Raw genomic sequence first — 16,142 nt, 5'->3', positions numbered from 1 at the left:
CTATTACAAAAACTTTTCCCTATAGCTAACTAGAGAATGGCAAACTTAAAAAAAATTTTTTTTAATGTTTTATTTATTTTTGAGAGAGAGAGCGAGCCTGAGCAGGGGAGGGTCAGAGAGAGGGAGACACAGAATCCAAAGACAGGATCCAGGCTCTGAGCTAGCTGTCAGCACAGAGCTCAAAGCAGGGCTTGAAACCACGAATCGTGAGATTAGGACCTGAGCTGAGGTCAGATGCTTAACCGACTGAACCACCCATCCGCCCCACAGAATGGCGAACTTTAGTTAAATGTTCAGGACACAATTTATATAGGTAACCTTAAGAAAAACATATTTTTAAACAATCTTCAAAAACTACAGAAATGAGGAGATTATCCTCTGGGTTATTAGTTTAGTTTCTCAAAACATGGTGAGCCTGATTCAAACACAAAACTAGCTTTTTTAAAGGGTCAAACTGTTTAGTCTATTAAGCAGTTTAAATATATTCCATTATATCACAGTTTCCACAAAGCTTTATGGTAGCTTGCAATAAAAGACAAAACAAAGTTGTTAAAACAAATAGCGGTGGGGTGTCACTGTAAGAAGAAAGTTCTTAGGTTTAACCTTGCTGCTACTGTTACTGTGATTAAGCATTACATTTACCTCCATTTCCTGAGGCAAAAAAAAAAAAAAAAAAAAAAGGCAGTAAAGTGACCTACACAATTCCTATCAAAGACAGGAAAGCATGTCAATTCTTTATAAAATAATTTCTCTTAGTGTTAATTTCTGGTAGGGGGCTATGTCCCAAAGTCACATTTATAGGCCACTGAGTGACACAGTATCTATGACAACTGATAGTTTTACAGCAAATGTAAAAACAATCTTCATGCGGATCACTTGAAATATCAACTCTCAAAAGAAGAGTCTACTATTAAATCCAATTCACTGAATTCTAATGCATACAACAATTTTAGGTAGAGAGTAAGAAAACAATAGCATGCTTATTTAAGAAAAGAATAATTGTAAATGTTTAAGGTATTTGTTTTTAATTAACTCAAAAAGGCAAAAGAAATTAAGCTAAAATCTTCAGTTCAATATTTGTTATAAAAAAAATTTGAAGTTTAATACAGTTTCCTAATTCAAAGTAAACTACATGCTGTTCCAGATTTCTTGCTAGAAAAAAAGGACATAAGTCCTTTTCTAGGGAGTATTTTGGATGAAAATACATTTTAAAAGTTATAGTTTAAGTTAATAATAATCCTTTACAGATTTATTCATCTCCTAAATATCTGAGTCAACAAAACTTCTTAAATTCCATATATGTACATATATGTATAAAAATTTCTAAAAATGCATGAACTACATGCCTGATAATTTTCAACCTTGATTCCAATGTTCAAATATATAATTGAATATGCCCATATACAATAATGCTATTTCTTTAAGGTAGGTTACCGGCTTTGATGAAATACTGTTTTTTCCAAATGACCACCTTAATTAATTATCCATCAGCTTTGCAGAATGGCCTTAATGTGTCTCTTAAAAGTTTACACTAAGCTCTATAACCTTAGTTTCATGGGATTGGAAATTTGTTCAAATATCATCAAGGCAAAGTAGGGATTATTACTAAAAACAAACATCAGTCTACCACATACTTCCTGAGTCCCTGTTAGAAATGCTCATTTTCAGGGCACCTGGGTGGCTCAGATCATTGTGAGTTCAAGCCCTGCATCAGGCTCTGCACTAACAGCTTGGAGCCGGGAGCCTGCTTTGGATTCTGTTTCTCCCTTTCTCTCTGCCCCTCGCCTGCTGATGCTCTGTCTCTCTCTCTCAAGAATAAACATAAAAAAAATTTTTTTTTGATTAAAAAAGAAATGCCCATTTTTAAGTTATAGGCAAACAAATGGCATATACTGTTTCTGGGGCCACAGCAACAAACTCTTTAACTGTAGTGTTGATTGTTATATACTTCTATTTAAATAAACAGGGGCCCCAATTTTTACCTAACATTTGTGACAAAATTTATAGTTCCTTTCAAACTCCTGATAAACAGTGATACATTTAACTCTATGCACTTCAGCTTAAACATTAACATAAGAAGTCTGATAAACAAAAGCAAGTAACAGTATTTCAAGTAAACAGTGTTTGCTGACCGTTTTCTTTGTAGCCCATCCCTAGGATGACCTCAGGTGCTCTGTAGTAGCGAGTCACTACGTAAGGTGTCATCATAAAACTAGTTCCTGCAGTCCTGGCCAGTCCAAAGTCAAGAATCTTCAAAGTGCAGTCTGATTTTACCACTATATTACTGGGCTTTAAGTCCTTCAAAATACAAAAACAAAAATGGCTGCTGTGATATACACAAAATTTTACAGTTCACAAATTATTAGTTCAGCTGTAAAATAATTCATGATCACTGTTATAATTTCTCTCATTATAATCCATATCACTGTTCCGAGTCCCCATAACAGGTAATTTTGAGAAATTAGCTTGATGGCATTTTCCACTTATGAATACATAGTTATTAGAGAAATTAGCAACAGAAATTATGATTAGTTAGAAATTTTCAATCAAGTGCAATAAAAGCAATTTGAAAGGCATTTCAAAGCTCACATAAGAACTGTTATAGTAAAAGAATCATTAAGTTAGCATCTATACTCACTTGTATACTAAATTGACAGATTTTAAAATCTCATTTTAAAGTCACAATAAGCTTTATATGGATGCTATTAAGCGAACAACGGGCCATTCTATGACAATCCAAGGTCTTTCATATTGGCAGATTTTCAGGGTGCTTCAGTCCGTTAAGGGTCCGACTCTTGTTTTGGCTCAGGTAATGATCTCACGATTTGTGGGTTGGAGTCCCACACAGGGCTTTAGTGTGGAGCCTGCTTGGGATTCTCTCGGTCTCCGCCTTCTACCCCACTTCCTCTTTCTCTCAAAATACGTAAATAAACTTAAAAAAATTAAAGAAAGAAACCAAATTGGCAGATTTTCATTTCTAAAGGACTGAAATGATCTTTTTAAAAAGTGTTTTAAAATTTATTTTTGAGAGAGATAGAGAGAGACAGAGTATGAGCTGGGGAGGGGCTGAGAGAGAGCGAGACACAGAATATGAAGCAGGCTCCAGGCTCCGCACTATCAGCACAAAACCGACTCAGGGCTTGAATCCACAAAGCCCTAGATCATGATCTGAGCCAAAGTCAGACGCTCAACAACTGAGCCACACAGACGTCCCCTGGGTGATCATAATGAAATGATCATTATCAGTCTTTCCATCACTGGCTTCCCATTTTAAATCACACAAATGTGTTCATAAAATTATTATCTACCCATAGAAGTAGGATACCATCGTCTTGGTGCCACTAATTCATAAAACACTAGCTGTTGATACTACTGAATAAAGTCTTTGTGAAGAATTTTCTACCTGACCCCAACCTTAAGGAATTCTATGCTATGATCACTAAAAGGAAGGCACCAGCATAAACACTCATGACTTTCAAGTCAATACACTTTGCCTGTTAGCTCTGATGAATCTTACTATGAACCGAGAAACCAAAGAAAGCAAACACAATATATCCATACCACAAACACATTCCATGGCTGGTACAGACATGTATACAGAACGTTGAATACCAATGATTAATACAAAAGAAAAAAAGCTGTCCTGTAAAACAGTGTTTACACTTTTGTAACATCTATATCCAGAAAATCACGTTGTCTTTAGCATATTTTGATAGGTGATCATGAATGGGTTTAGGAGATTTGTAAATCAAGGGCCTTATCAAACTGAAAATAGATATCAACAGGCTTAATGAAATGTAAAATGAAAGTTTTCATTATTGCTATTCTGTAAATATAATGTTGCAGTATTTACAGAACACATTATCTCAGCAAATACAACCTGTTCAAGAATTACATACTGCAAACTTTGAAACTACTTCAGTATCTACTGTGACGGTTAATGATTAATGGCTCTTTACACTACTGCATTCTAGCCCAGAAATAATATGGCAACCTTAAATACTTTATTTTGGAAAGATTAAGAGCAAAATAAAATTTTTTTAGAAATATTTTTTGTCAAGAAAATGCTCCAAAGAATATTACCTGCAATTCATCCTTGTATCAATTTATAGTTTTCCACAGATGTAACACTACTAACTATACATGAGAACTGAATTTGCATAAATTTGTGGCAGAGGAAGTAGAACTAATCTAATAATCCAGCTTCTCCAAAGTATTTTTCAGCCTCCTCACAAACAAGGCCTAACCATGATTAGTTCTAGGCAATGGGCTGTGAGTGGGAGCGAAGAAGAGAAGGGGCAGTGCACAACACCCTGTGGTCTCTTCTTCTCCTCTGGTGACTAGTACCATCCCAAATAGTGGACTGTCTGTCAGGTGAGGCTGCTGACCACCCATGTCAGACAGGGTCCTTACCCCACCATGACCCGCACTGGACATGTAAGGGACATAAACCTTAGTTGTGTTAAGCTACTGAGAATTCAGGGTTTATCTGTTACCGTGGCATAGTCTAGTTGTAACACTGTGATTTAAAATAAGGAATGTATTTCTGGTCTTTGTCCCAAATACTGGCACAGAGGTCCTAAAAAACCCTTGCATTACCTAAAAGAGAAATAAAAGTGAAAGGAGTGAGTGTCTTTTGTTATTCCTAAGAAGTCCCTTCCAACCAAACTAGAGTTTATGTTAATGAGGTGACTTGGAAAATTTCAAAGATGGGAACTGATTGCCAGGGGCAACAACAAAATGATTAGAGGGTTAGAACTCTCAGCATTTCCCACTCAAACCAACGGGGAGAAAAAAGGCTAAAGACTGAATTCAATCATCAAAGGCTAATGATTTAATCAATCATGCCATGTAATGAAGGCTCCATAAAAAAACAAAAAAGGACTGGTCAGGAGAACGTGCAGGCTGGGGAATATGCAGAGGTGCTGGGAGAATGGTGAGGGGGTATGGAAAGCTCTTATCTCCTTCCCATATATCTTGCCCAGTACTTCTCTCCATTTGGCTGTTTCTGAGCTATGTTCTTTTGTAATAAACTAGTAATCTAGTAAGTAAAATGTTTTCCTGAGTTCTATGAGCCACTCTAGCAAATTAACGGAACCCGAGGAAGGGGTCTCGTAAACCTCTGAATTACAGCAGTTCAGAAGCACAGGTAAAAACCTGGGTTTGTGACTGGCATCTCAACAGTGGGTAGGTACTTCTGGGACTGATCCCTTAACCTGCTGGATCTGATGCTATCTCCAGGTAGACAGTATCAGGATTGAGTGAAATTACAGGATACCTAGCTGATGTCCAGAAAATCTGAGAATTGTTTGGTACGGGAAAAACTATCACACATTTGGTGTCAGATGTAGTACAGCAATAGTGTAAGAGTAAACACACAACATTTTTCTCTTACACTAGTCTACTTTAACACTGAAATTGGTGCCAGAAGTGAGGCGTTACTATTACAGCCACAGAATCTCAGCTTACCAGTCTGAGCAGCAGGCAGCAAAGGAACTAATATCAGAGGTTGGAAAGGTGATCTTGATTATATAATAGCAATACATGTTATGATCCTGTCACTTGAAATAACTGGGAAGGCATAGCACCTGCATCTGAACCTGAAGCTCTAGAACACAGGTTAACAAATTAGGGCCTGTTTTTGTGAAGAAAGTTTTATTAGAACATAGTCCTCCTCATTCAACTACCAGACTGCAAACAGCTGCTTTTGTGTTACAATGGCAGAGCTAAATAGCTGTGAGAGAGACTCCCCTGCAAAGGCTAATTTATTTATTCTCAAGCCTTTACAGGAAAAGTCTGTTGACCCCTGCTCTCGAGGAGTTTGGGAAACAAAACCTTTGTAATGTGTGTTGGTGGCTACTGGCTGCATCTGAAAGAATGGGACACTTTAAAAGTGAAAATGAAAGGGAACTAGAGTCTAGATTTTCAGGACCATGCCATTCTAGAAAAGTTAAATACTACTAAACCCTTAAAAAAAAAAAAAAGGCAGATTGTCCAGGAAATCTCTCCCCTTCCAACCCAGCCTATGGACTTTCTTTGGCTTCACGATGGAATTATGTCCCGATAAAGCCTCCTAAACTGAAAATATCATAAGTTGAAAATGTATTCAATACATCTAACCTACTTAACATCAGAGCTTAAAGCTACCCTACCTTAAACATGCTCAGAACACTCACATTAGCCTATGGTTGGGGGAAATCATCTAATGCAAAACCTATTTTATAATAAAGTGTCAAACAGCTCACGTAATTTATGGACTAGTGCACTGAAAGTGAAAATCAGACTGATTGTATGGGTGCAGAAGGCTTGGGAAGTGTAGCAGCTGTTGACCCTGTGACTGCGTGGCTGACTGGGAGCTGCAGCATCACGAGAGAGTGTGGACCACATTACCGCTAACCTGGGAAAGGATCAAATTCAAATTTGTTTGTTTGTTTTTTTATTTTTGAGGGACAGAGAGAGTGCGAGCAGGGGAGGGTCAGAAAGAGAGGGAGACACAGAATCTGAAGCCAGCTCCAGGCTCTGAGCCGTCAGCACAGAGCCTGACGCAGGGCTCGAACTCAGAAACTGCGAGATCATGACCTGAGCCGAAGCCGATGCTTAACCCACTGAGCCACCCAGGCGCCCCAGGATCAAATTCAAAGTATGGTTTCACACCATACTTTTTACACCACTGTAAAGTGGAAAAATTAGACTGAGCCCCCATAAGTAAGGGACCATCTGTACTCCTCTGAGTACAGATCTGTATTCATCTGAGCTGAAGTCAGATGACTTGTTTAAGTCAATGGAATGTGAGGGAATATGAATCACACAGAATCTGAAAAGAAGTTTTATTTTATATCTTTTTAAAAATTAATAAAAATTGTTTATTTATTTTAAGAGAGAGAGAAAGAGCAAGTACAGGAGGGCCAGAGAGAGGGAAAGAGAGAGAATCCCAAGCAGACACCACACTACAAGCACAGAGCCCAATGCAGGGCTCAAACTCACAAACGTGAGACCGTGATCTGAGCCAACATCAAGAATAAGATGCTTAACCAACCAAGCCATCCAAGTGCCCTGAAAATAATTTTTAAGTAGGCTTGATTTAGCTTGGCTCTTGCTCCTCTATCTCTCACCAGGAGGAAGGGATGTGCCCCAGGGAGGCACTCTTTCAGCCTAGATGCTGAAACCTGAGCATGGAACAAATCTAGAATCTGAAGTAGTGCCACACAGCCAACCTGCAGACCCCTGAACAAGTAACAAACGTTGTTTTAAACCACCAATGCCTTGGGTTTGTTTTTCATGCATCATTTCCACAAAATAATTCTGAAAACCCTGGAGGGAAAAAGACCTGCGAAATCTTTCAAAACGTTGTTGAAAATGCAGACTTGTCAGCAGAAGCCTGAAAGCTTAATGGCAGAATATTAAATTCAAGAATATAGAGCCAAACTGTGCTGTGAGAACCGTAATTAAAAACAAGAAGCCTCCTACATTTCTGAGAGAGTTATATTACCAAAATTCTCCAGAGACGCCTGGGTGGCTCAGTCAGTGACCATCCAACTTCAGCTCAGGTCATGATCGCAAATTTTGTGGATTCGAGCCCCATGTCAGGTTGCACACTGACAGTATAGAGCCTGCTTGGGATTCTCTCTCTATCCCTCTCTCTCTTTGCCCTTCCTTCTCTCAAAAATAAATAAATAAAAACAAAACAAGAAAACAAAAACAAACTTCCATTAGCCTGTGACTCTTCTAGCTTTTAAAACAGCAGCTCTCAATTCTGTGCAATTTTGCCCTCAAGGGATACTTGGCAATATACAGAGACACTTTTGGTTGTCACAACTAGGAAGTACTAGTAGGGTCTAGTGGGTAGAGGCCAGGAATGCTGCTAAACATTCTACAAGGCACAGGACAGCTCCTCGAATGAAAGAATTCTTCATCTAAAACATCAACAATGTCCAGGTTAAGAAGGACTGCCTTAAAATGACACTTGGGCCCTCAAATTTTTAACAGATAGTAAACTGAGAAAGTTGAACAGCCCCCAAGGAGAACACATTTTCTTTTTTTTTTTAAGTTTATTTATTTATTCTGAGAGAAAAACACAGCACGCAGTGGGGGAGGGAAAGAGGGAGGGAGGGAAGGAGAGGGAGAGAGAGGGAGGGAGAGGGAGAGAGGGAGAGAGAGAGGGAGAGAGAGAGAGAGAGGGAGAGAGAATCCCAAGTAAGCTCTGTGATGTCAATGAGGAGCCCAATGTGGGGCCTGAACCCATAAATGGTGAGATCATGACCTGAGTTGAAATCTGAGCCACCCAGGTGCCCTAGAACACATTTCCTAATAAACACTTCAAATATATTTAAAAGGATAAGAAGGACTCTTCACGTAGCAGAGCCAGGTACCATAGAGAAAAGTGGACGGAGTGTTCCTTGCAGAACCAAGGAATATTCCTCATTCCCAAAGGAAGTGACACTCACAATGCCTGTCCAAGAGAATTACAAATTACAAACAAGCAATGTCTGAATTTTTCAATTTCCCAAATAGGATTGTTTACTGTGGTTACCTGGCCTGGTGTGACCATTATATTTAGGGGGCAAGGGGAGTAAATGGCAGTGGCCAGATAATCTGGGCACTTGAGCTCCATTTTAGTTTCTGGACTAAAAAGAGCAATGTCTGTATCTGAAGTAGAAATTACCATGTATCACTTGGGAAATAAATGCCTTGATGGATTAATGCTCACCATCATTTTGAAGTCTGCCTCTCCACATTTCCCGTCCCTTATAATTAAGCAGGTTCTCATGACTAATTCTGCCAGTGGGCTCAAAGCAGAAGTGATGTGTCACTGCCAGGCCAAAGCATAAAAGAGCCAGTACATTCCACCTGGCTTTCTCTTCCTCAGATACAATGACTAGCAACTATGCAGATGGTGGAGCTTGGGTCTCTGACTGTGTGGAATCCCATTCCTTACCCTGACTTGTACTGAAATCCTAAGGTATGAAAGTTCAGGTTATTTTACCAAGTAAGTGATTTTAGATCAGCAGAAGTATTAGGTTGGGGTGAAGGGTATCTAAATTGTTTTTTAATGTTTTATTTTTGAAAGAGAGTCAGACAGAGCACAAGTAGGGGAGGGGCAGACAGAGAGGGAGACAGAGATTCTGAAGCCGGCTTCAGGCTCCAACTGTCAGCACAGACCCTGATATGGGGCTCGAACCCATGAACTGTGAGATCATGACCTGAGCTGAAGTCAGAGGCTTAACTGACTGAGCCACCCAAGTGCCCCACGGTGAAGGGTATTTAGAATTAGTAGTAGATAAGCATCACATGTGGCCTCAAGACTAGCTACAGGAGATGGTGCTGTAGTTTATCCCATTAAACTTTTTATAACTTACTCAAGGAACAGACATCAAATAAAATCCTGGAGTAACAGTCTCCAGAACCTACTGTATGGAGGAAGTGGCAACAAGTGGCACCAGAGGTGTCCTACAGTGGGTCCTGTGGTGCCTGTTCCAATCCCTGATTTGGGAGTGAAGCACTCATTCTTCTAGCTGCTACCAGCGTTGGGTGCTAAGTTTGCAACACCTCTTTCCAGGAACTGCCTTCAGCCACAGAGTGCCACCTTTTCCAATGTCAAGCTGCTCCCCAGAGCAAAAGTCCACTTAAGTCAACAGCTGAAGCCTCTGGAGTGACTGCATTCAATTCAATTTCTCCCTCTGTCCAGTTTTACTTCCCTTACTCATTTAAAGATGTTAATACCAAGGGGACTCCCAACAAACTTCTTACATGTGTATCTGTCCTAGAGATTGTTTTCCAGACAACCTGACCTAAGATAAAGGGGTATTCTTCATAGGTAACAGATCCTAGTATGTCTCTTATTAGCTCAATTTATTATGTGAACTTTCTACAGTTGTAGTTATTTTTATCACTTTATCTATCCACACTAAGGGAGTATGTTAAAATATCTCAATACTGGGGTGCTTCGGTGGCTCAGTCAGTTAAGAATCCAACTTCGGCTCAGGTCACGATCTTGCAGTTTGTGGGTTCCAGCCCTGTGTTGGGCTTTGTGTCTGTGATGGCTCAGAGCCTGGAGCCTGCTTCGGATTCTGTGTCTCCCTCTCTCTCTCTGTCCCTCCCCTGCTCTGACTCTCTTATTCCTTCTCCCCAAAATAAACAAACATTAAACAAAAAAATATTTTAAAATACCCCAATACTATTGTTTGTGTAATTCTTCTATTTTCCACAGTTTAAACTCTGTGTATTTTAACTCCACTTCATGTATAAAGTTCTTGACAGTTACTAATCTAAGTAAGTGGATTACACCCTTTATCCTTTACAAGTCACTGAGAAATGCTTTCTCCCTGGTTCCATGATACTCAATTTACCTGATTAAATAGAGTTATCCTTGTTTTCATATTTCATTTTACCAGTACATCTTTGCTAATGACTTTGCTTTTAGCCTTTGGAAGCTAGCTACGATTGTTTGCATTACAGAAACACACAGTTGGTGGTGGTGGTTTTGTGGGTTCAAAATCTGAATTTTGTTTATTAGGGGGTTAATATCCTTTACCCATTGTTATATATTGGTCTTCTGTAGTTTAATGTTTCCTTTCTATGCTTCTTGCTATTTCTTTAGTTTCCTATCTTCTATCATGTGGTCTGTGATTTCTGTTTTACCCACCTATTACCCCATTCATCTGAAAATTTTCTATTTGGGAGATTTTACCTTACTAAAATCAAATTCACTTCCATGGTGGCAGATTACCGTCCTGGTCCATAGGACAAGATAAACAAGCAAAACAAAACCCAGAAGTTTAAATCATGTGCCTCTCACAGAATACGAGTATGGAATGAGGAAGATAATACACCTTCCCATTTAAAGAGAGATCTATGTTGCTTAAAGATGGCATCAGGCATAATATTATAGCAGTTGCATATGGGATATACAAACAGGTCAGTCAGAATGATAATTAAGGATAAGCCTAAATATCCCACATACCTAACAGTCTTAAAATAGTTAATCTGAGCACAAATCAATGTTTTATTTTTAGATTATTTGACACAAGGTAGATCAAAGGAAAGACAGAATTCCAATGAATAAAAACTTTTCAAGAAATTTCTCTCAAATTAAATGCTATACTTTTCCAGGAATAAGCTAGAATTAAAACTAAAACACAAAAACACATATCCACACAGAAACTTGGCACACACCTGTTCATGTCAGCACTGCTCATGATAACCAAAGAAAAATGGTTAACACCCCAAATGTCCCTCAAGTGATGAATGGATAAACGAAATGTGGTATGGATTATATCCATAAAACGAACTATTATTTGGCAATCCAAGGAATCAAGTACTGATATGTAATACATAGAGGGATGAATCTTGAGAACATTACACTAGGGAAAAGAAGACAGAGAAGATCACATTATGTATAATTCCACTTACATGAGATGTCCAGAACAGGCATATATATGCAGACAGAAAGTAGTGAGTAGTTGTGTGCGGCTGGGGGTAAAGGAACACGGAGTAACAGGCATGGAAGGCTAACAGGCACAGGATTTCTTTAAGTGGGTGAAAATGTTCTACAATTAGACTGTAGTGATGGTTGTGCAACCTTTGAATATAGTAAACAATGATACATTTTATAAACTGGTATGTGAGTTACATGTCAATAAAGCAGTAAAAACAGCTTACAAAAGTATAAAATATTTCCGAACATTTGAGAAACACAACTCTGATGAATACTCAGTTTTATTTAATTGATCATGATAGCAGGATATTTATATACTGCCTCATTTCAGAGCAAAACTAAGCTTATACTACTCTATATGCCAGTGAAGTACAACACCCCCAAAATATGATTAAAGACAGTGATGTCAGCAAAAATGGAAAAGTAGATTGCTCCACAGAAACACCAAAAAGCAGAGCAAAATGGATCAGAATAGTTTTTCAGAAATCTGGAAAACAGCCAAATGTTCACCAAGTACAGGTAAAATTGAGAAAAAGGCAATTTAAAAACAACAGGAAGAGGTGTGGTATTTTCACTGGTCCTTGTCCTACCCATCTTCCTGGCTGGACGGGAGGGTCTTGAAGAAAGTGCCTACATTCTCAGTGTGGGACTCTAGTCTTGGGCTAAACAGGGGGCAGTTCTCAAAAACACTGCAAGGCAACTGAATAACCCATTCTGCCTATGACAAAACACTGAAGTTGAAGAAAACAAGACATGACATACATTCAAGAGTACAACATACACCTAACAGAAGTCTCAAGAAGAAAAAGAAAAAGGGGTAGAAAAAATATCTGAAAAAATGAGTAAAAATGTCTAAATTTAATGAAAGACATAAATCTATACATCCAAGCTGCTCAATGATCTCCAGGATAAAAGCAAAGAGATCTTCGCTGAGACATATTATAATCAAACTGTTGAAAGACAAAGACAAAATGAGAATCTTAAGAATCCAGACAGAAGCAACTTGTCACTTAAAAAAGATCCTCAATGGTACTGACAAATGATTTCTCAAAAGCAATCACAAGTGCCAAAAGGCAATGTAAAGACACATTCAAACTGCTAAAAGAAAAAAAAAATCCAAACAAAAATTTCATATGTAGCAAAACTGTCTTTCAAAAGTGAAGAAGAAAATTAAGACACATTGAGATACGGCTATGGGAGTTTGTTGCTAGTTACACCTGCCCTATAAGAAATGCTAAAGGGAGTCCTTCAGGTAGATATAAAAGGACACTAAATAGTAAATTGAAGCTGTAAGAAGAAATACTACTGGTAAAAGTAATTACATAGGTAAATACAAAGTCAGTATTACTGTGTTCTGCGTTTCTAACTCCTATTTTTTCCCAATATGATTTAAAAGAAAAATGTATTGGGGTGCCTGGGTGGCTCAGTCAGTTGAGCATCCGACTTCGGCTCTGGACATGATTTCACAGTTCATGGGTTTGAGCCCCACATCGGGCTCTGTGCTGGCAGCTCAGAGCCTGGAGCCTGCCTCTGAATCTGTGTGTCCCTCTCTCTCTGCCCCTCCCCCGCTCAAGATCTGTCTCTTTCTGTCTCTAAAAATAAATTAAAATGTTAAAAATAAAAAAAAGAAGACAAATGTATTGAACAATAATTACATATCTAGCTTCTTGGACACATGGTGCATAAATATGTAATCTGTGATAACTACAACATAATAGGGAAAGAAAAGGTTGTACATAGGAGTAGAGTTTTTGTATTCTATTGAGGGTAAGGTGGTAATAATTCAAAATAGATTTTGTTATAAATTGAAGAAACTAATTTTGCACTCTCAATGGTAACCTTTAAGAAAATTACTGAAAATGACGCAGAAAAGGAAATGAGTAACAAATCAAATGGCACCCTACAAAAAAAGCAATGGAGGGACTGAGAAACAAAGAGATACAACACATAGAAAAAAAAGAGCATGGTGGCAGAAGTAAATTCTTCCTTATCAATAATTGCATAGCATGTAGATAGATTACTCTCCAAGTAAAACCCAGAGAACAGCAGAAGAGATAAAAGAAACATGATCCTATTAGAGACTACAAGAGATTCACTTTAGATACAAAGGCACAAAGTGAAAGAATGGAAAAAAAACATTTTAAGCGAATAGAAACCAAAAGAGTGGAATAGCTAACTTAGTATCAGACAAAATAGACTATTAATCAAAATTGTTACAAGGGCAGGGGGAGTTGGGAGGCAGTGCCTGGCTGGCTCAGTAGGAAAACAAGCAACTCCTGATCTCAGAGTTGTGAGTTCGAGCCCCATGTATAGAGATTACTTAAATAAAAATAGAACTTAAAAACAAAAATTGTTACAAGGGGCAATGGAGGACAGTAAATATTAATAAAACCATCAATCCCTCAAGAAGATATAGCAATTATAAACAACATAGCTCCAAAACATAGGCACAAATGGACATGACTGAAGGGAGAAGCAGAGAGTTATACAATAATAGTTGAAGACATCTATACCTACTTTCATTAATGGACAAACAACTATGCAGAAAATCCATAAGGAAATAAAGAATGTGAACAACACTATAAACCAACTAGACGTAACAGACATCTATGGAATACTCCCTCTAAAACAGTGCACGTGGAATAATCTCTAGAACAGACTACGTGTCAGGTGACAGAACTAGTCTCAGTACATTTTAAAAGACTGAAATCATACAATGTATCTTCTCTGACCACAATGGAATGAAGCCAGAAATCAAGAAAAAGGTAAACTGGAAAATTCAGAAATCTGTAGGAAAAAAACAGCGTACTCTCAAACAACCAATGGGGCAAAGAATAAATCACAAGGGAAATCAGAAAATACCTGGAGAGGAATGAAAATGAAAACACAATATACAAAAATTTAGGGAATACAGAAAAAGCAGAGCTCAAAGGCAACTTCACAGCTACTGTTTAGGCTGCTGAGTCTGAGGTATTTTGTTATGGGGCTCAAGCAACTAATACAACCTAAATAAATGGAGAGATACATATTCAGTGTCCCCGAATTGAAATATAAAATATAATTAAGATGGCAAAAGTACCCAAGCAATCTACAGATTCAATGTATGAAATCATTTTTTAAGTTTATTTTTTGTTTATTTTTAGAGAGAGAGAGAATGCCTGCATGCACACAAGAAAGGAGGGGAAGGGCAGAGAGAAAGGGAGAGAGAAAATCCCAAGGAGGCTTCCTGCTGTCAACACACAGCCCTATGTGGGGCTCAATACCACAACCTGGGATCAAGTGCTGTGCAAAATCAAGAGTTGGAAGCTTAACTGACTAACCTACCCAGGTGTCCCCAATGAAAGAAATCTTTATTAAAATTCCAATGGCTTGGGGTGCCTGGATGGCTCAGTTAGTTAAGCATCTGACTTCAAGCTCAGGTCATGATCTTATGGTTCATGAGTTTGAGCCCCTGCACTGTCAGTGTGGAGCCTTCCTGGGATTCTCTCTCTCTGCCCAACCCCCCCTTCTCAAAAATAAACTTTCAAAAGTAAATAAAAAAGTAAAATTCCCATGACTTTTCTGCAAAAATGGAAAGGCTTATAAACAAATTCAGATGGAATCACAGGGATACTGAATCATCAAAACAATATTAAAAAAGACTCATACTTCCCCATTTCAAAACTTACTAAAAAGCTAGTTTTTTCTTTGGCTGATTGTGCTTTTGGTATCATCTGCAAGAATTCATTGTCAAATCATTAAGGTTTACCTTAATCTTTGTATTTTTTTCTAAGAGTTTTACAGTTTTCACTCTTATGTTCAGGTTCCTGATCCACTGAGTTAATTTTTGTGTAAGATGGGAGATAAGGTCCAAATTCATTCTTTTGCTTGTGGAAATCCAGTTGTCCCAGCACCATATATTAAAGAGACTTATGGTTTCCCAATTGGCCTTATGTACACTTGGTGAAAATCAGTTGGCAATCAATACGTGTTTTTATTTCTGGACTCTCAGTCCTATTCCATTGGTCTAAGTTTCTGTCCTTACAGCAGTTCCACATAATTCTGATACTTGAATTTCATGAAAATTTTAAAAACTTCTGTATATCAAAGGATATCAAGAAAGTGAAAATATACAAAGTGGGAGAAAATATTTACAAATCATGTATTTGGTAAGGGTCTAGTATCTAGGATCCAGAATATCTATATTATATATATGAGTTATATATCTATAACTCAACAATGAAAAGATTACCTTATCAAAAAAAGGGCAGAAGACTTGAATAGATATTTCTCCCAAGAAGATATACAAATGACCAGTAAGCATATGAAAACATTCAACATGTTTAGTCATTACGGAAATGCAAATCACATGGAGATATCACTTTGTACTCACTAGGATGGTTAGGGTAAGAGTCAGTTAAGTACCGGCAAAGATTTGGACAAATCAGAACCTTCACACATTGCTGCTGGGAATGTAAAATGGCATGGCCACTGCTGAAAACAGTTCAGCGGTTCTTCTAAAAGTTGAAAACAATTACCACATGATCCAATCCAAGATACCCAAAATAACTGAAAACAAGAACTCACACAAATACATGAAATGTTCATAGCAGCACTATCCACAAAAGCTAAAAATAACCCAAATGTCTATCAATGGACGAATGGATAAATAAAATGTAGTAAATGCATACACTGCAATATTATTCAGTGATAAAAAGGAACAAACTCT

At 38.0% G+C, this 16,142-nt stretch overlaps 1 protein-coding gene across 8 annotated transcripts in view; it reads right to left on the bottom strand.

Annotated features, from left to right (window-relative positions):
* MAPK8 (mitogen-activated protein kinase 8) overlaps positions 1-16,142 on the bottom strand; it is a 105,150-nt gene that overhangs the window by 17,877 nt on the left and 71,131 nt on the right. For all 8 annotated transcript variants that reach the window (XR_003905610.1, XM_029932086.1, XM_029932087.1 and 5 more), the window contains one exon: positions 2,133-2,298. Coding sequence is in view for 7 of the 8 variants with exons in the window: in XM_029932086.1 (XP_029787946.1) it covers positions 2,133-2,298 (166 nt within the window). In the remaining variant the exon portion in view is untranslated. The remainder of the gene's footprint in view (positions 1-2,132; positions 2,299-16,142) is intronic.

This window comes from Suricata suricatta, chromosome 2 (assembly GCF_006229205.1).
Source record: "Suricata suricatta isolate VVHF042 chromosome 2, meerkat_22Aug2017_6uvM2_HiC, whole genome shotgun sequence".
In the NCBI taxonomy this organism is placed as follows: Eukaryota; Metazoa; Chordata; class Mammalia; order Carnivora; family Herpestidae; genus Suricata; species Suricata suricatta.
Note: the sequence above shows the minus strand (reverse complement) of the source record. Positions and strands in the feature narration are given on the sequence as shown.